The following is a 27,578-nucleotide window of genomic DNA, read 5'->3' as shown; positions in this document are numbered from 1 at the left end:
CTATTTATATTATGGTCCAGGACCCCTATTTGAACTATCAAATATATGCTTGAATGTTTATTTAGTCAGTCCAAAAATAGTTTTCTCATACACTATGAAATAATATAGGAGGATGTGATATGAGTTGCCAATGAGACAACTCTCAATCCAAGTCACAATTTTAAAAATAATTTATCTTCTCTTCTTTTATGTGATCTTTAAAGACAATGCTATGCATTTTGATACGAGTAAATGTACATTTTGTTAAATTTAGAGTTGCCAAAGAAATAAAACCCTATAGTGTCCAAATTTCAAAATAGTTTGAAACCTAGATTAATGGTGCTAAGTCTTTAATCAAAGTTTTAAAACAGTATTTAATTAAAAGATAAATAACTATTTCTCTTTTTTCCAACTGACAGCCTCAACTTCCAAGTACTTTTACATAAAAATAACTGAAAGAGTTAATATGACTGTGACATTATTTTCAGATATGTGGTTTCCCTTCCATGGTTTTGATTATGTCTCCACAGTATTTGATATAACAGTAGATGACTTAACACTATCACCTGGGTTCATGTACCGTGTTGTGCTGAAACTTTGTGCCAATACAATTTGTTTCCAGACAATTAGTACAGATGGAGTAATGGTGATGTCTAGTCCTCCAGCTACAGGGGCAATAACTCTACAACATCTGAATGTAACTGTTGGTGGTGGAACTGAAAAGGTATTTCTTTTTTTATACTTGCTTAAGTCAGCATTAAAAATCCACATTTAAAACAAATTTAGTTTCGTTAAAATGCTTATTCTGTCATGATATTTGAAGCGGGAGAGAACATTGAATTGTAGGATGATAATTGCTCTGTGCACAATATGTAAATTTGCTATTTTTCAAATTTTACTTTTAAAACTTCAAAAGATGCTTGAAAATGCAAAGTTTATCAGCAATACAAGATCTTAAAGAAAGATAATTTTGTCATGAGTTCTTTTTTATTCTTCAATATAAAATTGTTGGAGATTGTCAATTGTTTAAGATGCACATAGGCCTAAGTAAGCAACACAGGCTCTATATAGGGTGTAAAAGGGGAACATTCAGAATTTAACCAAATTTGCTTTATATCACAGATTGTAAAGAAATTAACTCAAATATGAAGTTTTATAAATATTTAATGAAAATTGATAGAATCCTGGGCCTTAAATATGATGACTCAGCATAAATTCACAGTTTACAATATGCATAGTTTACTTAAAGTGCTGGATACAAAATTAATTCATAATATTTGCATATTTGTAAGTTAAATTGTTAAGAATGTTTATATTTACTCTTCACTGTCATTGAAATTCATAGATCCTTCCTGAATATTATTTATGTGGTGTGTGTGTCCTTTCGATAACCCAAAAGTAAGCTGCAACACCCAAATCTGCTTTTTTATCACCATGGCATCATAAATACAAGCTAGAATAACAAAAATATCTCAACAAAACTTACAATAGTGTGTTCTATCCTGAATATGTACTGAATATTCCAAGTTGCTAGAAACAGCAGAATGATTTAGGAAATTTGAGGCCCCAGGGGTAAAAAAGAGAAAATTGCCTACCCCCTGGGTCATAAGACAAATAATTTAAATTGTAAATGCTATGATTTTATGTTTTTAAAGTTCTTGATATAGAAAACAATAACTATGCTTGGAAGTTATGCAAAAATCAGATGTTAGCAGTCATCTCTATAACATTTGAAGTGAATTTATATCTCAGACTGGTATTGGCATACATACAACTATTGAAAATATGGCTTTGTTTGAACACTTCTAGTATACATATTAGCTAAATTGTGTCAGATATATTGTTACAGATGATACTGTTGTGACAAGAATTCTAAATTGACCATTTGAGGCAGAAAATGTGTACTTTAATTGACAAATAGGCATACAGTAAGATGTGGACTGGAGACAGAGGCTGGATTGGATACTTTATATAATCTTGAATGTTGTAATGATTGACTGCTAAATATTACATTTATAGTATACTAATATGCCTTCAATATGTTATCAAAACAGTTTTAAACAGGTTCTAGGCATTTTTTATCAGAAAATATGCAAACAGGGTAAGCTGGCAATAATTATAGTCTTGTTTTCAAATTCTTTAAAAAATTAAAACAAGGGAGGGGGTATAAAATGTACAGTAAAGAAAAAGTTAGAGTATACTCAGTGATTTCTTTAAGGCTATAATTCTGATAAATGAGTACTAATGTGAGAAAATCTGATTTTAGTGAGTTTTTCTATTTGAATAAATGTTTGTATAGGTTGCACTTTGTAAATACAGCTGTTTCTCAAAACACGCCTCTTTTGGGGAGATCTTGAATATTCATAGAAAATTAATTTTGTTTACAATACTGGTTCCCAGTTATGCTCTCTGTGTTCCATCTCACAGAGACATAACTTTGGAATGTTACCAGTACTTTTACATGTGCATATTGTTTACATTGAGATCTGTGGTAACCTTTCATTCGAGGTAGGGGTAGTTAAGAAAATTAGTGTTAGTTTAAACTCTGAGAAGTTCAGGGCATACAAACGTTGAAAAAATGCCGCACAGGCCTATATTTTAACCTTTGAAAAAAAATGTGGTGCAAATGAACTTTCAATTCTAAGATAAGATTTTTTTCAAAACTTCATTGTAAAAATGGTACAGTTTGAGCCGTAAAAGGAGTTCCTATGGGAAATTGCATTGTCAATTAATATTTACAGAAATGCAACCTTTAGAGCCTCTAGTTTTAGGTTTCCCATACCAAAACATTGACCACCACTTCATCTTATGTAATTTGGAGAAGACATTATCATACATCTTCAGTGGAAGACTCATGGAATTGTGAATGGAAATGGGGCATGTGTCAAAGAGACAACAACCCGACCGTATACATCTAGCCAATGTAGAAAAAACAAACGCACAACAATAAGCACAGTAAAACTCAGATACATAAATAACAACAGACTACAAGCAGCTACTGACATGCTAGCTTCAGACCTCAATTAAACTGATTAAAAGATTTTGTCTTCATCATATGAATATCAGGCACAATCCTTCCTGTTAAGGGTTTATTATTATACCATCATGAAATATATGAAAAGAACATAATATGTGTCAATCCAACAACTGGTTTCAGATGCAAAGACCCTATAAGTGAATCAATATTAAAGCCAAAATATGCAATCTTTAATGACCTGACAACAGTATCGTAACTATATTCCTTCTTGATAAGTCTGTTTAAAGGTTTTGTCAGCTTTTGAGGTGAACACTGATATTTTTGTGCTTGTAAAGAATATTACCATAAAAGATTGGATGTGAAATACCTGAATGTATAAGATATTGTCTGCATGTTAAAATGATGATAAAATTTAGTAAATGTTTTGACTAGTTTATGATATAGAAAACCCTGGTGTAATAATGTTTCAGTAATACATAAATTTCTAATACATTTTTAAAATCTAAAACATTTCTTTTAAATTATTTTTTCAATTCTCTATTACAGCTGCTTGTGACCTTTGACCAGTTTTATGACCCAGATATAGAGAACACTACAGAAAAATATGATGCAGTCCCAACATATGAGTATGCCATTACTGATAATTCTCTACTTGGAAAAATGTACACACCATGGACTTCAATAACAAGTCTAACTACAGACAATCACAAGGTTTGTATTGTTGAATATCTTTAAAATAGCATGAGTAATCATATACAGTTACTAAAGTATATTATGACCATGATGACACATGCAGTTAAGGGTTGTAAATATATTCTTTAGCATCGAAAAACCAATAGTCCAAAAAATCTGTAATGTAACTTTATGATATCCATATGAGTGATAAATGATAAAACTGGAATTTTATATCAAATTGGATAATCTAATGATTATAAATGAGAGTGCCATGTGCTGTATTAGATACACATGTATCAAATAAAATTAATATTGGTAAATACATGAAGTTCTGTTATAAGCAATTGTTGAATTTTTTGTTTCTTTTCTGTTGATTTTAGTTCCAAATGTTTTGAAACTTATACACACTGCTTATTACCATAAAACATTGATCTAGTTGGAAATGTGTTTGGCATCACTTTAACAATTCTCTAGATATGTCCTTTTTAACATTATATGCAAACTTTTTCATTTGTTTTAGTAATTTGAAAATTAACCTATCTTTATATACAATTCTTTTAAACGGCAGAAATTGCAGTACATTTTTGTATAGTTGTACATCAAAGCTATTTTCAGCTGCACTGTATTTGTAACGTGTTAGAAAAAACTTGCATGTATGATAAATATCTTTAATATTTTAGGTATCATTTGTGGTGCCTTTAACTGGTGAGATGGATTTTTCTAGATGTAAAAGATTTACAATTAGAGGTTATAACAAAGCCAAGCATTATTCCATTGTGTCAACAGAGATAAAAGATTGTGCAGCTTACAATCCTATACTGATTAACCCAAACATTGTAATAGATGCTGTAGGGCAGCCTGATCTTGTAGGTAAGTAGATACTTAGATAGGCAAGGCCTATATTGACAGTTACCAGATCCCCCATTAAACCCCCTAAATCAGCCTCTGGGTATAATTATCCTTTCAACTTGTCTTGCAAATTTATTTACTTCAGAGATCAGGACTAACTTCTAGCACCTATTGCATTATTTGGACTATTTTTTTAGGACTATTTTGTATTAATGGAATTAATGAAAATATCATGGTTATTTGTCATTCTGAAAGTTTATTTCAGAGAAGATCAGTTGAAAGGGATAAATTTATTATTATTTTCTTCTAATCTTACGTTAAAGGGGTTTAAAATTCAGGCAAAAGGATTTTTTTTTTTAGTTATTAATTCAACCACCAATTTCAAAACTAAACCACTCTCAAAATTTTGAATTTACTTTGTTTGTTACAAGGAACAATCAATCAACGTTTTTAATTCCTGACCCAACATATGGTGAAATATAGACAACTTTTTAATTTTGATTCATATATTCACAGATAAAAAAACTATCCCTTTTAAGTAAAAATACTTGTTCATTGTAAGTTATTTATGGAATGACTGTAACATTTTTTATGTTATTTCGAATAGACAGAAAAAATATTACACTCATTTCTTATAATTTAATTCTAAATTGTATTTTAAACCGGCGTAAATCATGAAAAACGTTGATGACGTCACTGTCACATGACAAAATTATGTCTATTAGCTGATAAACGACACTTCAGCCAATCAGAAGAAGCGTTACATCCAAAATTAATTTATTTTCAGATGGAATTGGAAGGACAATTTATCTGACCAAGAATGATTACTGGACAGAGGCTGACCAGGATTATACACCATACAAGAATGTTATATCTGCTGTGTGGCCAACTCTGCGTCATAGATCTTACACTTATGCTGTTCTCAATGCTAAAACAATAGATGTCACTACCTACTATAGGCAAATTAATCAGCTGAGTTTGAAAGACCCATGTGATCACCCAGATGCTATAAAATGTGGAGCTACAAGTATGTTATAAAGATTTTTATGCCTCATTTATGTTTTCTGGTCTGTGTGTCCGTTTGTTCGTTCGTCTGTCCATTCGTCCCTCTCCAGATTAAAGTTTTTGGTCAAGGTAGTTTTTGATGAAGTTGAAGTCCAATCAACTTGAAACTTAGTACATATGTTCCCTATGATATGATTTTTCTTATTTTAATGCCAAATAAGAGATTTTACCCCCTTTTCATGGTCCACTGAACATAGAAAGTGAAAGTGCGGATGGGGAATCCGTGTACTATGGGACACATTCTTGTTTTATTTGAAAAGATGAAGTTAAAAACTCATGTTCCAGGCTCACAAGTCAAGTGTTTTGAAAAATGTTTGTTATATTTAAGATACTTTTGATGAGGGGGGTGTAATATATACATAAAACTTAATATAAATTGTATAGTAAGATATATGCTTGTTTCTGTGCAATAATTTAAGAACCTTTCAACCAATGTTTTTTCCAATTTTAATATGTTGTTACTGATGTCAAAATTAAGGTCAAGATTGATATTAACAATTTTTCTTCTTATAGTATAGATGAGTTGATTCCAGGGGCGGATCCAGGGGGGGGGGATTTCCAGGGGTTGGAACACCCCCTTTTTTTTGGACGATCAATGCATTTGAATGGGGACATGTAGTTGGAACCCCCCTTTGCCCTGGGTTAGGACCCCCTTTTAAAATGGCTGGATCTGCCCCTGGATCCTTGTTGATTATAAAATGGCACTTTATTGCCATTACTCTTGACAACTTTGGAATGCTGGAGTTGTTCCTTTTCAAATGGCAATATTTTGTTTATAAAGAAATTTTGCATCAAGAATTAGTTATGGCGTTTTACTTCTTTAACTTTAACAATAATAAATGTAAGAAAAACCCAGTATGGTTTTATTTAACAGTTTCTTGTTACTTGTCTTATTGAAAAAATACACAACTAAACCATATACCGGTAGTTTGAAATTCAGAAATTTCTTTTTTGCTTTTAAAACTTTATGAAAATATTTTTAAACAGTTCATTATACAATTTTTTTTGTTTTTAATGCCTGAAATACTGTTATCAGCTGATACATTGAACAATAGCCAACTATGAGTTATGTCATTTTTATACCCCATTTATGGGCATTATGTTTTCTGGTCTGTGCATCCGTTCCTTTGTCCGTTCGTCTGTTTGTCCGTTCGTCTGTTCGTCCCAGGTTAAAGTTTTTGGTCGAGGTAGTTTTTGATGAAGTTGAAGTCCAATCAACTTGAAATTTATTACACATGTTCCCTATGATATGATCTTTCTAATTTTAATGCCAAATTAGAGATTTTCCCCCATTTTCATGGTCCACTGAACATAAAAAATGATAGTGTGGATGAGGCATCCATGTACCTGGGACACATTCTTGTTATAATATGTTTTTTTGCTTTATTAAATTTAAGATTCAGAGTTTATGAATGTTGAGTTTGATGATGGAGAATTGATTCATGGTACCAGGTATACAGTGTGTGTCTATGCTAATCCTACAGTGATAGAGTATGAGATGTGGACAGACATACTACCAGAAGTTAATTCATGTAGTGATGGCATCATTGTGGATCTAACTCCTCCGGTGGAGGGGAGGGTGTGGATTGGTAATATCCCAACCGTTACATACCAGGTAAACTGTTAGAGGGACTTGAAATGATTCTTATATACCTGACTGTTAAATGATATATTCTTCTTTAATTCAGTTGAAATTGTTTAGAAATAAGCTGTAAAATTTGAATATTCTCATTAAAAGCACATGCAGTGTTCAAATGTTGAAAAAAGTTTGAACTTTTGGACATAAAATTAAAGGACCAAAAATTATAGATGTAAAAGAACAGTATTTAAGATTCTGTTTGCTCTGTCATGAAGCATTGTGACCTCAAATACAGTCTACAGTTTTGTAGGGGTTGTATTTGTAAGTGACTCTCTTAAAACTATTCAATCCTTACAATATTTCTTGTCTTGATGCAGATTTTTGTTAATAGAGCCAACAAATTGTTTAATGATAAATTGGAAGAGTAAAAGTATGGATGTGACTGTTTTAGACTTAAGTTTATGTAAATTCAGGGATGATTTGTTTTTCAGACTGTTACTACAGATATGTATGTGAATTGGGATGGTTTTTATGATGTTGAAGAGTATGATAATGGTCCTCATTCCACAGGCATAAAGGAGTATATATTGGGGATAGGTAAGAACATTGCAGATATGTTCAATACAGCCTATGTCATGAAACAAAATATTTGTGTTTGGAGAAGAGTTATAAAGTGTTTTAGAACTAGTGGTATTGATCTTCTTTACATAAAAGTATACAATTTGAATCAATATTTTGTATGTTGATGGTTCATGAATAAAATTCTTTCAAACCCAATACCATTGTTTTCTGGAATAACATGTAAATAATACTAATGTTTTCAACGCTTTTTCTTATGGAGTCTGATTCACTTATTCTGAAATATTCACCTAGAAAAAAGTAATATTCACTTAGAAAAAAGTAATATTCACCTAGAAAAGAAAAAAAGTAATATTCACCTAGAAAAGAAGAAAAGTAATATTCACCTAGAAAAAAGTAATATTCACCTAGAAAAAAGTAATATTCACCTAGAAAAAATAAATATTCACCTAGAAAAGAAAAAAAGTAATATTCACCTAGAAAAAGTAAAATTCACCTAAATAAAGTAATATTCACCTAGAAAAAAAGTAATATTCATCTAGAACAAAGTAATATTCACCTTGAAAAAGTAATATTCACCTAGAAAAAAGTAATATTCACCTAGAAAAAGTAATATTCACTTAGAAAAACCTAGAAAAAAGTAATATTCACCTAGAAAAAAGTAATGTTCACCCAGATAAAGAAATATTCACCTAGAAAAAGTAATATTCACTTAGAAAAACCTAGAAAAAAGTAATATTCACCTAGAAAAAAGTAATGTTCACCTAGATCAGTAATATTCACCTAGAAAAACCTAGAAACAAGTAATATTCACCTAGAAAAAAGTAAAATTCACCTAGAAAAAAGTAATATTCACCTAGATAAAGTAATATTCACTTAGAAAAAGTAATATTCACCTAGAAAAAAGTAATATTCACCTAGAAAAGAAAAAAAGTAATATTCACCTAGAAAAGAAAAAAAGTAATATTCACCTAGAAAAGAAAAAAAGTAATATTCACCTAGAAAAAAGTAATATTCACCTAGAAAAAATAAATATTCACCTAGAAAAGAAAAAAAGTAATATTCACCTAGAAAAAGTAAAATTCACCTAAATAAAGTAATATTCACCTAGAAAAAAAAGTAATATTCATCTAGAACAAAGTAATATTCACCTTGAAAAGTAATATTCACCTAGAAAAAAGTAATATTCACCTAGAAAAAGTAATATTCACTTAGAAAAACATAGAAAAAAGTAATATTCACCTAGAAAAAAGTAATGTTCACCTAGATAAAGTAATATTCACCTAGAAAAAGTAATATTCACTTAGAAAAACCTAGAAAAAAGTAATATTCACCTAGAAATAAGTAATGTTCACCTAGATAAGTAATATTCACCTAGAAAAACCTAGAAACAAGTAATATTCACCTAGAAAAAAGTAAAATTCACCTAGAAAAAAGTAATATTCACCTAGATAAAGTAATATTCACTTACAAAAAGTAATATTCACCTAGAAAAAAGTAATATTCACCTAGAAAAGAAAAAAAGTAATATTCACCTAGAAAAAAGTAATATTCACCTAGAAAAAGTAAAATTCTCCTAAATAAAGTAATATTCACCTAGAGAAAAAGTAATATTCATCTAGAACAAAGTAATATTCACCTTGAAAAAGTAATATTCACCTAGAAAAAAGTAATATTCACCTAGAAAAAGTAATATTCACTTAGAAAAACCTAGAAAAAAGTAATATTCACCTAGAAAAAAGTAATATTCACCTAGAAAAAAGTAAAATTCACCTAGAAAAAAGTAATATTCACCTAGATAAAGTAATATTCACCTAGAAAAAGTAATATTCACCTAGAAAAAAGTAATATTCACCTAGAAAAAGTAATATTCACTTAGAAAAAAGTAATATCCACCTAGAAAAAAGTAATATTCACCTAGAAAAGAAAAAAGGTAATATTCACCTAGAAAAAGTAATATTCACCGCAAGAAACTTCACAAACAGTTACATGTAACATTATGGTAAAATGTTTGATATGCAATTGGTTTCAAATGTAATCCTTTGTGATGCTTTAATAGGAACAACTTCTGGAGGAAATGATGTGTTTCCATTTGAGAATGTAGGAACAGTACAACATAAAGCCTTACATGGATTTAATCTACAGAATGGTTACAAATATTATGCTACAATCAAAGGTAAAATAAATATAGACATTTGAAACATTGATTCATTAAATTAACCTGATCTAGATTTATTCAAAATAGCATTAACTATAAGATTGCCTTTGTTTGATTGTAAAAACTATTTCTTAGCACTACAGTTTAAAATATGCCTTTGCATCTTCTAAAAATTAAAGGACCTATATGTAAATAAAAGTATGACTGTGTTACTTTAAAGTATGTAATTTGACTCCAAAATCGTTAAATGTTGTTTGTGTATTTTTTATAGTACCCCCCCCCCCCCCCCCCTCCCCTTTTTATTGTAAATTTGTTCTCAGGGCTTATAATAGTCAGATACACTATGCGATGTGTTTTCATCTTAACAACTTCCTGTTTACCATATACTCTTAGCATGCAGGGGTATCGTAGTGAGCAGTAGCTCACAGATTCACTTGTATATAATATTCTTTAACAATTTAATATGTAAAAAAAGTATTATCTATTTCTAGCTGTAGATTTTGCTAATAGAGAAACGACAGTAATGTCAGATCCAGTGATAGTTGATATTACTCCACCAGACAAGTCAAATGATCCCATAACAATTACAAATCTACATATCACATCCACAGCGGAAATAGAAGCATGGTAAAGTACTGCTGAAATAGTTATAGATCTTCAAATTTCTGAAAATAAACTATTTTAAGTCTAGAAAAAATAATTTTTCATTCACCTTGTTTTGAATCCACATCATTCCAGCCCTGGCTACGCCACTGGTGTGAGCAGTCTAATTTGACAACTTAAGTGCTGACTTTTAATGTATGAGTGCTTATTGGATCTGTAAGACATCTAAGTTCTGTTTTTTAATACTTTGAATTTCTAATGGGGAATGCATGTCAACATGAATTGTGTGTTCTTGTAAGCAATAACTTCCACATCTGACATCCTAAAAAAAATCATATGTGTTAAATATGTTGCAATTTTGATAATTAGAAAATGGCCCTCAATATCAATTACAGGAATAGCTTTGCAATGTTCTTTTAATAATTACAATCTGCATTTTAAGATGATGGACTTATTATTATAACACTTAAGAATCTGCTTATTACCACTAACAAAGGATGAACTTGCTGATATACCTTGCTATTTTCCTGTTTTGGTATTGTTGTGTCTTAATCATGTACAAATAATTCAACCAATGATCATTTTATTATTATAGCTGGAAGAATGTGTTCACAGATTTAGAAAGTGGGATAGATTATTTTCTTTGGTCGATAGGATCAGAACCTGGTTATGTAGATATGATGCCTTATGTCACAGTTTTTGAGGAGGAGTGTGATACAACAGATAAAAACAACCCTCTAGATCTGCTAGATGGCCATTATTATTATATCAATGTCAGGGTAAATAAAATGATTTTTGTATGCTCTTATATAGGTTTAATCTAAATTGATAAAAAAAAAGCACTGAGGTCAATTCTTCAAACAATATGTTTCCTGCAATAATGCTAAAAGAAATGTTGTTCAGAATTTCTACATTTCTTTCCTTAATTGTTGAAAGGAGTAGGTTCAGTAAGACCCCATTTTGGCCCCAAAATATATCAGTTTTGCAAAATTGTGAAAATGTAATCCTTTAGCTATTTATTGGAAAGAAGAATGCTTCTGCTACACAAATATGGTCTGTTTTTGACAATAAATTGTACATATATCGGGTACTAACATCATTAAGTCATGCTAAATTACTGAAATCTTCACAATTTTAGCATTTTGGTTAAATTTTAGACGGTTTCCGTCTCAAATGAAAGTGGCCGCATTCGTGTTCATTCATAATATTGAAATGTAAGTTGTATTTAATGATAATACATGACATATATAAAGGTTGAGGATGAACACAGATGCGGCCAATTTCATTTTTGACAAAAACCATCTGAAAAGTGACGATTTTTTGCATATTTCATAGATTTTTCATATTTTTGCTTTGGTTTGTAATGACATAATCAGCTAAAATCTTTCACACATACTAATTGAATCAATTGAAATAGACACTTAAGTGTTTAAAAAGTGTCCAAAATCTTTTGTTAGATGAACCTGAAATTTGAGGCCAAAATCGACCCTTACCGGACCTACTCCTTTGATATGTTTACAAACTTGCAGGGATAAATATATTCCCAGAATTTTATATCACAACTGTTATAATTCAGGGTTATTCTATTATTCTTATGATATCAGTTAGGATTCATATGGTTAAAACCAATTTACAGAGTATTAGTTTAGTTTTAGGTGGTACCTAACACTACAGGGAGATAACTCTGTAAAATAAGCAGAACGTTTTAATGACATTGTGTTCTTAAGGGAATATTAAGCTTCTCAATGATCAAAATAAGTGTTTGTCAGTATAATTTTTCTGATTAAACGGTTGGTTCAATTTTTTTGATTTTTTTATATTTTTGTTAAAGGGTCAAAGTAAATAATTTGTCAAAATTTTAAGAAAATTAAACGAGCCAAATTAATTTTAGTTCAGGTGTTAGGTACCACCTTAAACAGTATTTTATTCAAATAAATTGAATTGGATTGGGCAACAGGCAAAGCCCTTTCCATTTACAGAGTATTATAATTAAATATTGAATGTGTCTTTGTATAGAAAAGTTTGTCTTTGTATAGAAAAGTTGGGTTTTTTCACAAATTTTTCCATTTAATAGGCTTTTAACAAGGCTGGACTGTCATCTCTGGCTACATCATGGGCTTTCCAAGTAGACACCACACCACCAACACCTGGTCATGTATATGATGGAGATAACACTGTGTTAACAGGAGATGTCAAGGACATAGACTACCAGACAGAGACAAAAGTTATACATGTATACTGGGAAGGTTTCCATGATACTCATTCCATCATACAGGAGTATTATGTATCAGTAGGGACCTGTCCTCAATGTGAAGATATTCTGACAGAGCAAGCTGTAGGAATTACCAATGGTAATACTGGGTTGAAATATATTTATTATGTTGATGTGAATCATTGATTCTATTTTATGAAACCATTTGGAATTATTACAATTTGAATGGACTTTTCTATGGGTATTTGAAAATTAAGGACACCAGTTTATATCAATAGGTCATCCTGAATACATATCATGTACCTTTACAGAGCATTCAAATGTACCCATGGTTATTTAATGGGTTTATTTCACTCAATCTTTAGTTTTATGTGTAGTTTAGTTATTTGTCTTTTTGTGTGTTTTATTTTTTCAATGTTAGTTCTTTGTCTTTTTGTGTGTTTTATTTTTCCAGTGTTAGTTCTTTGTCTTTTTGTGTGTTTTATTTTTCCAGTGTTAGTTCTTTGTCTTTTTGTGTGTTTTATTTTTCCAATGTTAGTTCTTTGTCTTTTTGTGTGTTTTATTTTTCCAATGTTAGTTCTTTGTCTTTTTGTGTGTGTTTTATTTTTTCAATGTTAGTTCTTTGTCTTTTTGTGTGTTTTATTTTTCCAATGTTAGTTCTTTGTCTTTTTGTGTGTTTTATTTTTCCAGTGTTAGTTCTTTGTCTTTTTGTGTGTTTTATTTTTCCAATGTTAGTTCTTTGTCTTTTTGTGTGTTTTATTTTTCCAATGTTAGTTCTTTGTCTTTTTGTGTGTTTTATTTTTCCAATGTTAGTTCTTTGTCTTTTTGTGTGTTTTATTTTTCCAATGTTAGTTCTTTGTCTTTTTGTGTGTTTTATTTTTCCAATGTTAGTTCTTTGTCTTTTTGTGTGTTTTATTTTTCCAGTGTTAGTTCTTTGTCTTTTTGTGTGTTTTATTTTTCCAGTGTTAGTTCTTTGTCTTTTTGTGTGTTTTATTTTTCCAATGTTAGTTCTTTGTCTTTTTGTGTGTTTTATTTTTCCAATGTTAGTTCTTTGTCTTTTTGTGTGTTTTATTTTTCCAATGTTAGTTCTTTGTCTTTTTGTGTGTTTTATTTTTCCAATGTTAGTTCTTTGTCTTTTTGTGTGTTTTATTTTTCCAATGTTAGTTCTTTGTCTTTTTGTGTGTTTTATTTTTCCAGTGTTAGTTCTTTGTCTTTTTGTGTGTTTTATTTTTCCAATGTTAGTTCTTTGTCTTTTTGTGTGTTTTATTTTTCCAATGTTAGTTATTTGTCTTTTTGTGTGTTTTATTTTCCCAATGTGTATAAAGAAGTCTGTCTTTCTCCCTTTATGTTTGTCCTCCTTGATATTTATTTTTTTGACTTTAATCATCCAGATTGTATATTTGATTAGTTGTTTACATGCAGTCTGATTATCTTAATAGAATGATACTGAAACTTAAAAGGTTAGTTTCTTGTACAATATCTGTATGTATACATATATTTATTTGATTACAGAATTTACGTTAAAAGACATCCATCTTGGAACAGGATTACGATATTACACAACTGTTACAGCATGTAATACTGCATCTATGTGTACTTCTGTTACTTCTGATGGTGTTGTTATTGATAACAGTCCACCGATCGCTGGTCATGTACAAGATGGGACAGGCTTTTATGACACACAGTACCAATCTATGAGGTACTGTTATTAGTAACCAGCGTACAATACACTGTTGCTACTTAATATGTGGTTGTTATTGACAACATTTCATGTAGAAGGGGGAATTCATTGGAACATCTATACTATATGTGATGCATTTCAAAATTCATCGCTTATCAAAGTTCTGTGTTTTATATTTTACTGATACTTCACATAATGATCTTATATGAAATTTTGTTCACCTTTTTCCCAAGATATTTGAATCAGTGCTCTCTGAAAGGTTCATGTAAGCATACTTTACAGAGTGATACATTTTTACATCCATTGCTCTTGGTAAAGCAGTTTATAATTAGACAGCAATGCTTGCCAATCATCGGCTGCTATACTGAAACATGTGAAATGTTCATGACTTTGGAGTATTTTTTTATTGTAGGAACTTTTATGAAAGCAAGTTCAAAATTGTTTTTATCAATAATGAATTAAGTAAAACATATTCAATCCAACCTGATGCAAGAGTTTTTCATTATCAACAGTTTCATACCACTAAAATGCACTAGAAATCAGTTTATACTTAATGCAGACATTTTATAATGTGTATTACAGAACATATATATCTGCTAAATGGTATGGATTTGATGACCCTCAATCTGGTTTACAAAAGTATGAATGGAGGGCAGGTACCAGTATAGGTGGAGATGACATTGTATCCCCGACAGAGCTCCATTTGACTGAAGTTCTAGCACTGAATGATCTAAGTCTAACTTTGCCTGTAAATCAGAAAATTTATCTTACTATCAGAGCTTATAACAGAGCAGGTATGGTATTTCACAAAATGAAAAATGCATCTTTACTCACAAATCATACATGTCTCTTGGTTAATTGTGTTGTCTGGTGTCTGTCTAATGGATGTCAATCCATTTCTTATATTCATATTATCATATCATTCCAGAGATTTAGATTGACCTCTGATATACATGACATGGCTATATTTGTTTTCTATCTTCAAAGACTTTTTAACATGACATCACAATACATTTAGAACTTTCATACCTTGTCATTGATGAAATGATTTTAACAATGTACTTAGGTGAAATTAAAAAAAAGAGTAGAATAAAAATTTAATACAACAAGTTAAGGAACAAAGTCCGAACATCTGACAAAAAAAATCATAAACCTGACCAGAGTACATCCTTAAGTTTGACTTGACTTGATTTTTATGCTCTATTCTTGTTTTCCATTCTGGTCAACGATATAAGTTGAAAAAAGATGATGTACAGATAAGACCACCATATCTGATAATTCTGCAATGTTTAGCCAATAAAATGTAGGTTAAGTTCAACTTATATTTATTTCTTTTGTTCAAGGTTTATGGACAGAATCTTCTTCCAATGGCTTTATTGTGGACATCACAGCCCCGGTTGTATCAACCTCATTGACCTTTGCAAAGGATTATGGGATTAATGGTCTAACACAGATCTACAGGGACTCAATGAAAGTTGAATGGGACATAGATGATCCAGAATCATTCATAAAAAGACAGTACTTATCCATCAGTTCACACATTGGTGGAGAGTTTAACTTGTCTTCTATACATGTAAGAGATATAAAGGCATGATGCTCAAAAATAATTTTGATTATGGAACTATATTGATTATAAACAGCCATTTAAAATTAAAAAGTGAAACAAAAGTTACAAACAGAAGCAGAAACTTTTAATTACTTTTCCATTAACACAAGTTTCAATGTTGTGAACATCCAGTCTGGACATATAATTTTGTTTGCCATATAAAGGAATCACCCTGCCTATCTGTCTTATAAGCACATATTCTCTTTAATAATTAGATGGATATTGATGAATCTTGACACAGTTGTAGAACACTATATATGGGCGTTTTTCAATAAAAACGTATTTTCTTGTCCTAGCCACTTTAAAAAAAATGTGTTTGATCTTTGCAAGTAATTTTTTGTGAAGTCAGTACATTGAATTAGATTTAACATTTTTAAGCAAAGAAACAGTTTATTTTTTAGAGGGATTGATAAGATATTGACTCCTGAATGGTCCAAAACAACCAAAATGGCATGTCCCTAGACCGCCTGTCCAATATTCATACTCTAAAATATCGTAAAAAAATGAAGAAATTAATGTTTTTTTTACTTTACATAAGTTCTTTAATAATTCAAAAGTATGTTCAGAGCCAACATATTTTAATCAACAGCTTTTAAAATAGGTTTTTTAATTTCAGAAGGTGTGTCCCTCACAAATTGTCCACTACGAAACGAAGTCATTAAAATTTGCCAATAAACAGGTTTATAAAATCAATGTAATTTTTGTTTGCAAGAGATATAAACATTAGGGTCTTACAAAAGAAGGGATACTTTTATAACGGCAATTAAATTGTTGGTAAGAAAAATTGAGCACATCAAATGGACCAGAGTGATACCGTATTTTTGATAATGTCCCCTACGAAACGGGTCAAATCTCCTTCAGTATCTGGTTTTAAAATTATGAAAAAAATATCAGTGAACAGCTTGATAAATGCTTTGATGAATACAATCAGTCTTGTTACTATTACAATATAGGGATTGTGGGGAAAAAATAAAGCATGCGAATACGTCCCTTACGAAACGGTCCCCTACGAAACAAGTATGGGAGAAAAACGTTTCGTAGTGGACACTACCACTACCATGGAGTCTTTTTTTAATATTTTTTCAATTATATTCGTGCAAAACAAATAACAAGGGTTAGTTTAATGTAATTTTTATTAACCGGATTTTTGTGACAAAAATGTCGGTTATTGATTTGGGGATGTACGGCGGGCGGGCGGGCGGGCGGGCGGTCGGGCGGGCGGGCGGGCGGTCGGGCGGGCGGGCGGGCGGTCGGGCGGGCGGGCGGTCGGGCGGGTGGGCGGGCGGCAATCAAATGTTGTCCGTGCATTAACTCATGAACCGTTCAACCAAAGCTTTTAAAATTTTAATATGTTATTACTGACAACTATACGAAGGTCAAGTTCAATAATGGCGATTTTGACTTTTACCGTTCAGGAGTTATGGTTCTTGAAAGGCGGCAATCAAATGTTGTCCGTGCATTAACTCATGAACCGTTCAACCAAAGCTTTTAAAATTTTAATATGTTATTACTGACAACTATATGGAGGTCAAGTTAAATGATGGCGATTTTGACTTTTACCGTTCAGGAGTTATGGTTCTTGAAAGATTGAAAAATGGAGTTTTCAGTCGTGTCCGTGCATTTCCTCATGAACTGTTCTACCAAAGCTTCCCAAATTTTAATATGTTGTTACTGATGACAGAATGGAGGTCAAGTTCAAAAATGAGGATTTTGACTTTTACCGTTCAGGAGTTATGGTTCTTGAAAGATTGAAAAATGGAGTTTCCAGTCGTGTCCGTGCACTTATGCATGAACTGTTCTACCAAAGCTTCTGAAATTTTAATATGCTGTTACTGATGACAAAATGGAGGTCAAGTTCAATAATGACGATTTTGACTTTTACCGTTCAGGAGTTATGGTTCTTGAAAGATTGAAAAATGGTGTTTCCCGTCATGTCCGTGCATTTTCTCATGAACCATTCAACCAAAGCTTTTGAAATTTTAATATGTTGTTACTGATGACAAAATAGAGGTCAAGTTCCATAATGACGATTTTGACTTTTACTGTTCAGGAGTTATGGTTCTTGAAAGATTGTAAAATGGCGTTTCCATTCACGTTGTTGCATTTACTCATGAACCATTCAATCTAAGCTTTTCAAATATTATTATTTCAAAATGTTGATACTGATGACAGAATGGAGGTCAAATTTGATATTGATGATTTTCACTTTCACCATTCATCAGTAATGGTTCTTGTGATATTGCCAGGACACAAATAAATGTAAATAAATCCGGTTTGCTGTCGTTGTGACAGCCTCTTGTTATGTTTTTATTAACATATAATAGGGTTGATGTCCACTACGAAACTTTTTGTCCACTACGAAACGGTTTTGTCCACTACGAAACGCATCAAAATGTCCACTACGTAACATGAGTTGAACCTTCATATGTGAAGTACTGTCTAATCTTTATCGATAAAAATGATTTTCTAATTCAGAAAAAAATTTATATTTTTCTAGTATTTAAAGTAAACAAACTGGAATGTCTATAGGAGACATTTAAAATTGCAAAAAATATGTGTGTTTAGAAGAAGTTTCGTAGGGGACAAAAGTCCCCTACGAAACAGTACACAAACTATGAAAATAATATCATTTTAAAGAATATTTAAGATTGCACTTTTTGTTTACAAACAGGTCTATTATAGAGGTATTCAAAATAACTCTTGAAATTAAATTTTAGACAAGTTGATTTTCCATTTTTTTTAGGTCTGAAATGTACGCTTTTATTGAAAAACGCCCATATATATATAGCTAACAATGATGTGCTTGGATGGATATATTTCCATATCCTACACATTAAAGGGGAGATAATGGAACTTTAAGTTGCAATATGTGGTCATAGTTTCTCTGAAGTGAAATTTCCTCTTTTATAGCTCGACTAATATATTGATTAATTTTACATAGTTGTGAAACAAAACATGATAATGTCATCCCCATTCAATGTGTTAAAGAAAAAATAATAAAATTCATGGAAAGAGGGAAGTACCTTTTTGTGAACTCACTGACAGTTCTTTTTTAATTAAATTCATCTTCTATTTGTACCAATTCATTAGATTTTTCCATGAAATTTGAGGTTTTACATTTACAATGTATTCAAACATCTCCTATGATTTAAAATGTGTATTTTCTCATTGTCTTTTCACATAATATTAAGCAGGAAAAAAATCACTGCTTGAGGTTCTGTATTATTTGATTGCCATTTCATTGCAACCAACTGTACTGTCATTTCATTGCAGGTAAATGGAATAGCCAGATGGTATGTTATAACAGGACTAGACCTACATGATAGTGTGACATACTATGTAACATTAATCTCCTGTAATGGAGCAGAGATCTGTATTACCAGTACATCCCCAGGGATCTTTGTAGACAGCTCGAAACCATCCAGAGGTTAGTAGAATTGTATTTGACAAATACACAAGATTTTATTCTTGTCTCTTCTTTTATTGAAATCCTACCTTTATATTTTTAAACTAAGTAAATCCCTTCTTTTTCTGGAAAATGTATTTATGTGTTTGGAAAAACATAAAAAATCTTTAGAAATTCATTTCTTATTTACAACTATAGTTTCAGTATTTGGGATTAAGTAAATGAAAAATGTAGTATATATTAAGAATTTGAATAAGATAAATAAAGATAAGGAGATGTATGCTTTAAGCAATAATGAGAAATATATGGATACTAAAATGATCTAATATATTTAAACCTCTTCATTGATTTGCAAATGAAACAGTAAAAATTCATCTTCAATTTTTGTCATTTCAAATCTACAAATTTAATTATTGGTCTATCTACTTAACAATAATGTAAAAAATATCTGAGTTAAATTTTACCGTGATCATTATATATGATGATAAGATGTTTAGTTTTCAGTTAAGGTATAGGACAAATAATTTAACCGTATTAAATCAAGTCATTTGTTTACTCTAAAGGAATGTTTGCCATAAATACAGACCATGCTGTCAATTCTGACTTATCTAGACATTCTGATGGATGGATGACATGGACATCAGCAAGTCTATATTTAGCATGGCTGGGTTTTAGTGATACACATTCTAGTATAAACCATTACAAAGTGACTGTTGGATCATCTTATATGGCTACTGATGTTGGCAAGGTATTACTTGATTGTCTTATGAAAAATATACTGTATCCATCTTAAGATGGTATGCTTGAAAATGATATTAAATTTGGGGATTTTTAAGATTCAATGATTTTACATGTGGGTATTTTAAATGATATTTTGATATATTGCTTTGAAAACATTACTACTTATGTCTCTGAAAGAGCTGGTCACAAGCTTATTTTATCAAGGGGAGATAATCAGATGTGTTAATTCAGATTATTTCCCCTTTTTAAATACAGACCTTTTTTCCTCAAAACCTGTCTGAAATACCCATATGTTATACCCAGCATAATCACAATGAGATGAAATGTATTGTAAACTTGTAGTTATATTTGTTAACATTAGGGTTAGTATGATCCCTGAGATATAATTACAGATTAGTAGAAACAATTACTTTCAGTGTAGTTTTCACAACTGAAACACTTTTACTGATTTATATTACTGTAAATTCTGAAATTATTGCATGCATTTATTATTGCGATTTTGTCATTTTAGACTAAAATGCGATTTTAATTTTTGCAATATATTGAGAAAAATCCTGTTTAATTCAAAATGAGAGTTTTAATTATTGTGATTATAACCCTGTCAAATTTTTCGCAATAATAAAAACATTGCAATAGTTTCTGAATTTACAGTATGTAAGTTAAAGAGAGAGTAAGGCAATGTTACATCTAACTGGATTCCATTGTATTTTTATAACAGAAACCAGATGCAAAGTATATACATTCCACAGCTAATGAGGATAATGGAGATGAAGGCAAAGTTCAACTTTTCAAAGTTCAAACTAAAGGCCTGATCAACTACGACATTCTCTATGTTTCTATTTGGGCTGTAAATGGGGTAGGTATTTAAATGTATGGTACTTACTGTAAAATATGTAGTATGTCAAAATAAGAACTGTTTAGTATCACACAAAGGGGTAAATAAACACATCTAATGATGAAGTTTAATGTTTAAAATAATCACATCTAATGATGGAGTTTAATGTTTAAAATAATCACATCTAATGATGGAGTTTAATGTTTAAAATAATCACATCTAATGATGGAGTTTAATGTTTAAAATAATCACATCTAATGATGGAGTTTAATGTTTAAAATAATGCATGCTTAGTTTTTGTTGAGCCTACCACTTTTGTCAACATAGCTCAACATAGGAATAGTGATCCTGCAGCGGCGACTACGGCATTGGTGGCATTAGCTAACTTCTTAAAATCTTCATATTTTAGAAGGTGGAAGACCTGGATACTTCATACTTTGTATATAGATGTCTTATGTTACGAAGTTTCCGTCTGTCACATGTCCATTGTCCTTGACCTCATTTTCATGGTTCAGTGACTACTTGAAAAAAAGTTAACATTTTTTGTAACGTTCTTTTCTCTCTTATTATGAGTAATAGGATAAGTATATTTATTATGTGCATTACTTGCAAGGTCCACATGCCCGTTAGACAGTTTTCACTTGACCTCAACCTCATTTCATGGATCAGTGAACCAGTTAAGTTGTGGTGGTCAAGTCCATATCTTGGATACTATAAGCAATAGGTCTAGTATATTTGGTGTATGGAAGGATTGTAAGGTGTACATGTCCATTTGGAGGGTGTCATCTAACCTTGACCTCATTCCCAAATGCACAATAGATCTATCATTTCCAAATATTGCTTTAGTAAATGTGCTTAATAAGTGTATGAAAATTTTTCAAGGTATAATGTTTTGAATTTATAGTTTTACATCAACTTTTGAAGCTTTGTTAAATACAATAGTTGGAACTAGGTTACCAGCTGATATAAATGCTTTACTATAATGTATATTTTCAATATAAATGAATGATTTGATCTTCCATAAACGGATGGGGGTAACCATTGCAAAACAGTGTATTCAACTGCTGTTGTTGATCTTATTGAAATGTTTACACATTGATATCTAACAAATATAGTACAGTCACAAATTATCTTTTTATTAGTCTGTGATTATCCGTTTTATTGTAGGTTGGTTTAAGAAGTGATCTTATTTACTCTGCCTTCAGAAGAGTGCCAGGAGGAGCTCTAGAGTTGATCAGACGTTGTGACTCAATGTCGTGTGAAGGTCATTGTGTTTGTGCTCCACAGGACCAGAAATGTCCGTCTTCACCCAGTTTAAACTCTTGTACAGACATATCTTCAAGTATGTAAACTTATATTTATTATATGATATGAAGTATGATGTGAATATTGATAATGCAGAAAAATATCACCATCTAATGATTATAACTATATACTGTGGATTCATTAATATTTGTTGGATACCAATTTTCGTGGATTTCATTGGCACAGAGTTACAACGAATCTAAATGTTCAGCGAATAACAAATTTTCTAAAGGAATGCATAAAGACTTTGGCAAAACCACAAAATCTAATGTCCACAAAAATGCAAGTTAATCTCAATCCACGAAAATTGGTACCCACGAAAATAAATGAATACACAGTACATGTACTACCTTAAGTATCAAGTTTGAAAGCGAGCAAAGTCAGCTTCAATGGTGCCAATAAAGAAGCAAAGGAAATAAAACATAGAGATAATGACAATTACTGATAAGATGCCTAGACCAGTTTTGAAACTGTCTTTCATTTTACAGCTGATTAAAAAAATATCTATTCAGAAAAAGAAACATCATGACATAAAAAGTATTGATATCTATTGATCTCACACAAACGATCACATTTTTTGAAAGATTACCGGTATGTAAAAGGAATATTGAAATTTGCCTACAAATTGCCTATCATGACATGTGCTATATGAAACACTGCAATAATTCTCCACTGTTGACAAATTTTGAAATATTCTTAAAAGAGTTGGAATCTATTTCTTTATCTTTATAGCCTTTTTGTGCTAAGGCAACATAAAGAAACCACTTATCAATCAATAAATTATTTTTCTCTAATTTTTGCACTATTCTCACATTTTTTTATTGGAATGAAAAAAAAATTCTTCTCACTAGTGAAAAATCTGTTCTCGGCAAGTCATTGGTTGAAATTTAATTGCGATTTTAAATTTTTCTAGGGTTCTTCTGAATTTTTCTATTGAGACGTCATGAAAAAGGCGACCATGCCTGATGACGTCACATTAAGGGTATACAACTTTTTCAAATCTTTGAAAAGAAAGGATAAAAATCATTAGAGAAACAGATTCCACCACTGTAACTCATGTATTACTATATTTCTCCACTCTTAACAGGGAAAGTGGAGAAATAATGTAACACACTTGTTGCAGTTATGGAATCTTTATTTATACCTGTAATAAAATTAAATGCAGGGATTAAAATGTAGTTTTTGATATGTTTTTAGATAATTCAAACAGTATTCTGCTTGTAATGGATTCTAATGGATACTCTTCAACTGACCTGTCCTTTACTTCATCAGCAAATATTCTAAGAGGACAATGGATTATATCGCAGTCACAAGGACTGGCTCCTCTGTGGTGAGAAATTTACAATAACATAAGGATCTCTTCAGTTGTCTTGCTTTGTCAATATAACATACCAGAAGACATGCTTCAATAAAAACTGTGTTAATTATACCCCCGCTTTAAAAAAGGGGGGGTATACTGTTTTACCTCTGTCTGTCCGTCCGTCCGTCCGTCAGTCAGTCCGTCCCATGAAACTTTCGTCACATTTTTCTCAGGAACTACACATCCACCCTTTCTGTAATTTGGTATCAACATTTATATATGTCAGCCATACCGTGTGATGCGTTTTCAGATTCATCACTCGACAACTTCCTGTTTACCGAACACTTGTCTGATTTTACACATGATAGCCAAGTTGAAAATTTTCGTCACATTTTTCTCAGGAACTACAATACAAGGATTTCTGAAATTTGGTTTCAGGATTTATATAAGTCAGCTATACCGTGTGATGTGTTTTCAGATTCATCACTCGACAACTTCCTGTTTACCGAACACTTGTATGATTTTACACATGATAGCCAAGTTGAAAATTTTCGTCACATTTTTCTCAGGAACTACAATACAAGGATTTCTGAAATTTGGTTTCAGGATTTTTAAAAGTCAGCTATACCGTGTGATGCGTTTTCAGATTCATCACTCGACAACTTCCTGTTTACCGAACACTTGCATATTTTTACACTATTAATATTATCCACTTGCGGCGGGGGTATCATCAGTGAGCAGTAGCTCGCAGTTTCACTTGTTTTTACTGTATAATACTGTTTTTTTCCTGCACTCAAAATATTGGTTTGTCTGCACCACACTTCAGTTTGATAATATGTAGAATGGTGGAACTAACTATATTAGAAAGAAGAAGAAAGAGACTTACCAACTGATGGTATATTAATATTTATTGATAGAAATATCACTATACCATAACCTGAGTTGCAGAGCCCATTCATTGTGTCAAGTTTCATGATTTAATCAGTTTCTGGGTTATTATGAATATTATGTGAAATCAAACTACATGGGATTTGCTGACATGCCTTTAGATCTGAACAAAATTATCCAACTGTCTTTAAGATATATATAAACATTACAGCCTTATACCATGAGGGTAGTAATGCCCTTTAACGTCAGGTGTCAAACAGTCATTTTCGGCTACTGTTAGCGTCAAATTGGTTTAAATTTTACTGTGATTCATCAAAATATCCTTATTGTGATTCGTCAGAGGTCTCAAATAATTATCATTATCGTCATTTTGGGAAAAAAATTAAGTTTTTACCGTTATTTGTCATTAAGGTACCCCCATTACGACCCTCATACCATTGGTTACTGTTGAAGATCAGTTAAATAAGATATTTTGAAGATTTTTGCTTTAAATAAGACCCAACTATGAAAATGTTTCCAGGTATGAATGGAGTGTTGGTTATACTGGATTTTCTACTCCAACTGGTATATATAACCTAGTGGACGAAAAAAATTGGCAAGATGGCGGACAGTTTACAGATGGAGTATATATAACCAATAGAGGTTTGTTCTGTTAAATTATGAAGAAAACAACTCACTATTAATTTCGGGCTTTACCTTCATGCAGGAACCCTCAAAGCCAAATACTTGAAAGCCAATGATGTACAAGATCAAAACCGTTAAAGAGCTATATGATCAAAAGGACCTAAGAAAATAGCCAAGTCCATCTAAAATATTTATTGAAAATGTAAGAATATTCCATAGTAATATTTGCATAGAACTACAATGGATCGTCATTATCATACCAGTCATACATACAGGAAGATTTTATGCAAGTCTTTTTTTAGGGGACGACCAAAAGTGCAGGAAATAGTTATGTACAAAAGTAAAAGCTAAGCAGCACAAAATAAATGAGCCACACTCGTAACAATAGAAAAATAAATTGTTAAATCTTATTAAACAGAGAATGTTCAATGAATTACATATTTTCTATAGGCTTGTTAGCAGACTTCTGTAAAACAATGAAATAAAATATCCACAAAAATGTAAGTTTTCCTCATACCCAGTAATTTTCCTCAATCCAGGTAATTTGAAATTGTTGATTATTTTCAGATGTGAATCTTGTTGAACATTCATCATACAGTTTCTATGTGAGGGTTTGGTACACAGTAGACTCTTATGCTGTCTTCAAGTCAGATGGTATTACTGTTTTCTCTCAGACTCCACCAGTAGCATCTGTTCGTGGTAAAGTGGTAAGTAATCATACAGTTTCTATGTGAGGGTTTGGTACACAGTGGACTCTTATGCTGTCTTCAAGTCAGATGGTATTACTGTTTTCTCTCAGACTTCACCAGTAGCATCTGTTCGTGGTAAAGTGGTAAGTAATCATACAGTTTCTATGTAAGGGTTTGGTACACAGTAGACTCTTATGCTGTCTTCAAGTCAGATGGTATTACTGTTTTCTCTCAGACTCCACCAGTAGCATCTGTTCGTGGTAAAGTGGTAAGTAATCATACAGTTTCTATGTGAGGGTTTGGTACACAGTAGACTCTTATGCTGTCTTCAAGTCAGATGGTATTACTGTATTCTCTCAGACTCCACCAGTAGCATCTGTTCGTGGTAAAGTTGTAAGTAATCATACAGTTTCTATGTGAGGGTTTGGTACACAGTATACTCTTATGCTGTCTTCAAGTCAGATGGTATTACTGTATTCTCTCAGACTCCACCGGTAGCATCTGTTCGTGGTAAAGTGGTAAGTAATCATACAGTTTCTATGTGAGGGTTTGGTACACAGTGGACTCTTATGCTGTCTTCAAGTCAGATGGTATTACTGCATTCTCTCAGACTCCACCATAAGCATCTGTTCGTGGTAAAGTGGTAAGTAATCATACAGTTTCTATGTGAGGGTTTGGTACACAGTAGACTCTTATGCTGTCTTCAAGTCAGATGGTATTACTGTATTCTCTCAGACTCCACCAGTAGCATCTGTTCGTGGTAAAGTGGTAAGTAATCATACAGTTTCTATGTGAGGGTTTGGTACACAGTAGACTCTTATGCTGTCTTCAAGTCAGATGGTATTACTGTTTTCTCTCAGACTCCACCAGTAGCATCTGTTCGTGGTAAAGTGGTAAGTAATCATACAGTTTCTATGTGAGGGTTTGGTACACAGTAGACTCTTATGCTGTCTTCAAGTCAGATGGTATTACTGTATTCTCTCAGACTCCACCAGTAGCATCTGTTCGTGGTAAAGTGGTAAGTAATCATACAGTTTCTATGTGAGGGTTTGGTACACAGTAGACTCTTATGCTGTCTTCAAGTCAGATGGTATTACTGTATTCTCTCAGACTCCACCAGCAGCATCTGTTCGTGGTAAAGTGGTAAGTAATCATACAGTTTCTATGTGAGGGTTTGGTACACAGTAGACTCTTATGCTGTCTTCAAGTCAGATGGTATTACTGTATTCTCTCAGACTCCACCAGTAGCATCTGTTCGTGGTAAAGTTGTAAGTAATCATACAGTTTCTATGTGAGGGTTTGGTACACAGTATACTCTTATGCTGTCTTCAAGTCAGATGGTATTACTGTATTCTCTCAGACTCCACCGGTAGCATCTGTTCGTGGTAAAGTGGTAAGTAATCATACAGTTTCTATGTGAGGGTTTGGTACACAGTGGACTCTTATGCTGTCTTCAAGTCAGATGGTATTACTGCATTCTCTCAGACTCCACCATAAGCATCTGTTCGTGGTAAAGTGGTAAGTAATCATACAGTTTCTATGTGAGGGTTTGGTACACAGTAGACTCTTATGCTGTCTTCAAGTCAGATGGTATTACTGTTTTCTCTCAGACTCCACCAGTAGCATCTGTTCGTGGTAAAGTGGTAAGTAATCATACAGTTTCTATGTGAGGGTTTGGTACACAGTGTACTCTTATGCTGTCTTCAAGTCAGATGGTATTACTGTTTTCTCTCAGACTCCACCAGTAGCATCTGTTCGTGGTAAAGTGGTAAGTAATCATACAGTTTCTATGTGAGGGTTTGGTACACAGTAGACTCTTATGCTGTC

At 31.8% G+C, this 27,578-nt stretch overlaps 1 protein-coding gene across 1 annotated transcript in view; it reads left to right on the top strand.

Annotated features, from left to right (window-relative positions):
- The window catches only part of LOC139483045 (uncharacterized), a 49,376-nt gene that overhangs the window by 20,080 nt on the left and 1,718 nt on the right, over window positions 1-27,578 (top strand). The window contains exons 17-39 of the mRNA XM_071267072.1: window positions 468-703; window positions 3,503-3,667; window positions 4,312-4,501; window positions 5,268-5,507; window positions 6,943-7,160; window positions 7,616-7,721; window positions 9,763-9,879; window positions 10,353-10,488; window positions 11,060-11,243; window positions 12,539-12,815; window positions 14,189-14,375; window positions 14,940-15,151; window positions 15,701-15,930; window positions 19,237-19,390; window positions 19,933-20,117; window positions 20,829-20,966; window positions 22,113-22,287; window positions 23,448-23,580; window positions 24,959-25,080; window positions 25,630-25,769; window positions 26,210-26,269; window positions 26,710-26,769; window positions 27,085-27,144. Coding sequence (XP_071123173.1) covers window positions 468-703; window positions 3,503-3,667; window positions 4,312-4,501; window positions 5,268-5,507; window positions 6,943-7,160; window positions 7,616-7,721; window positions 9,763-9,879; window positions 10,353-10,488; window positions 11,060-11,243; window positions 12,539-12,815; window positions 14,189-14,375; window positions 14,940-15,151; window positions 15,701-15,930; window positions 19,237-19,390; window positions 19,933-20,117; window positions 20,829-20,966; window positions 22,113-22,287; window positions 23,448-23,580; window positions 24,959-25,080; window positions 25,630-25,769; window positions 26,210-26,269; window positions 26,710-26,769; window positions 27,085-27,144 — 3,725 coding nt within the window. The remainder of the gene's footprint in view (window positions 1-467; window positions 704-3,502; window positions 3,668-4,311; window positions 4,502-5,267; window positions 5,508-6,942; window positions 7,161-7,615; window positions 7,722-9,762; window positions 9,880-10,352; window positions 10,489-11,059; window positions 11,244-12,538; window positions 12,816-14,188; window positions 14,376-14,939; window positions 15,152-15,700; window positions 15,931-19,236; window positions 19,391-19,932; window positions 20,118-20,828; window positions 20,967-22,112; window positions 22,288-23,447; window positions 23,581-24,958; window positions 25,081-25,629; window positions 25,770-26,209; window positions 26,270-26,709; window positions 26,770-27,084; window positions 27,145-27,578) is intronic.

This window comes from Mytilus edulis, chromosome 7 (assembly GCF_963676685.1).
Source record: "Mytilus edulis chromosome 7, xbMytEdul2.2, whole genome shotgun sequence".
NCBI lineage: Eukaryota > Metazoa > Mollusca > Bivalvia > Mytilida > Mytilidae > Mytilus > Mytilus edulis.
This window is presented reverse-complemented; position numbering and strand designations above follow the sequence as displayed.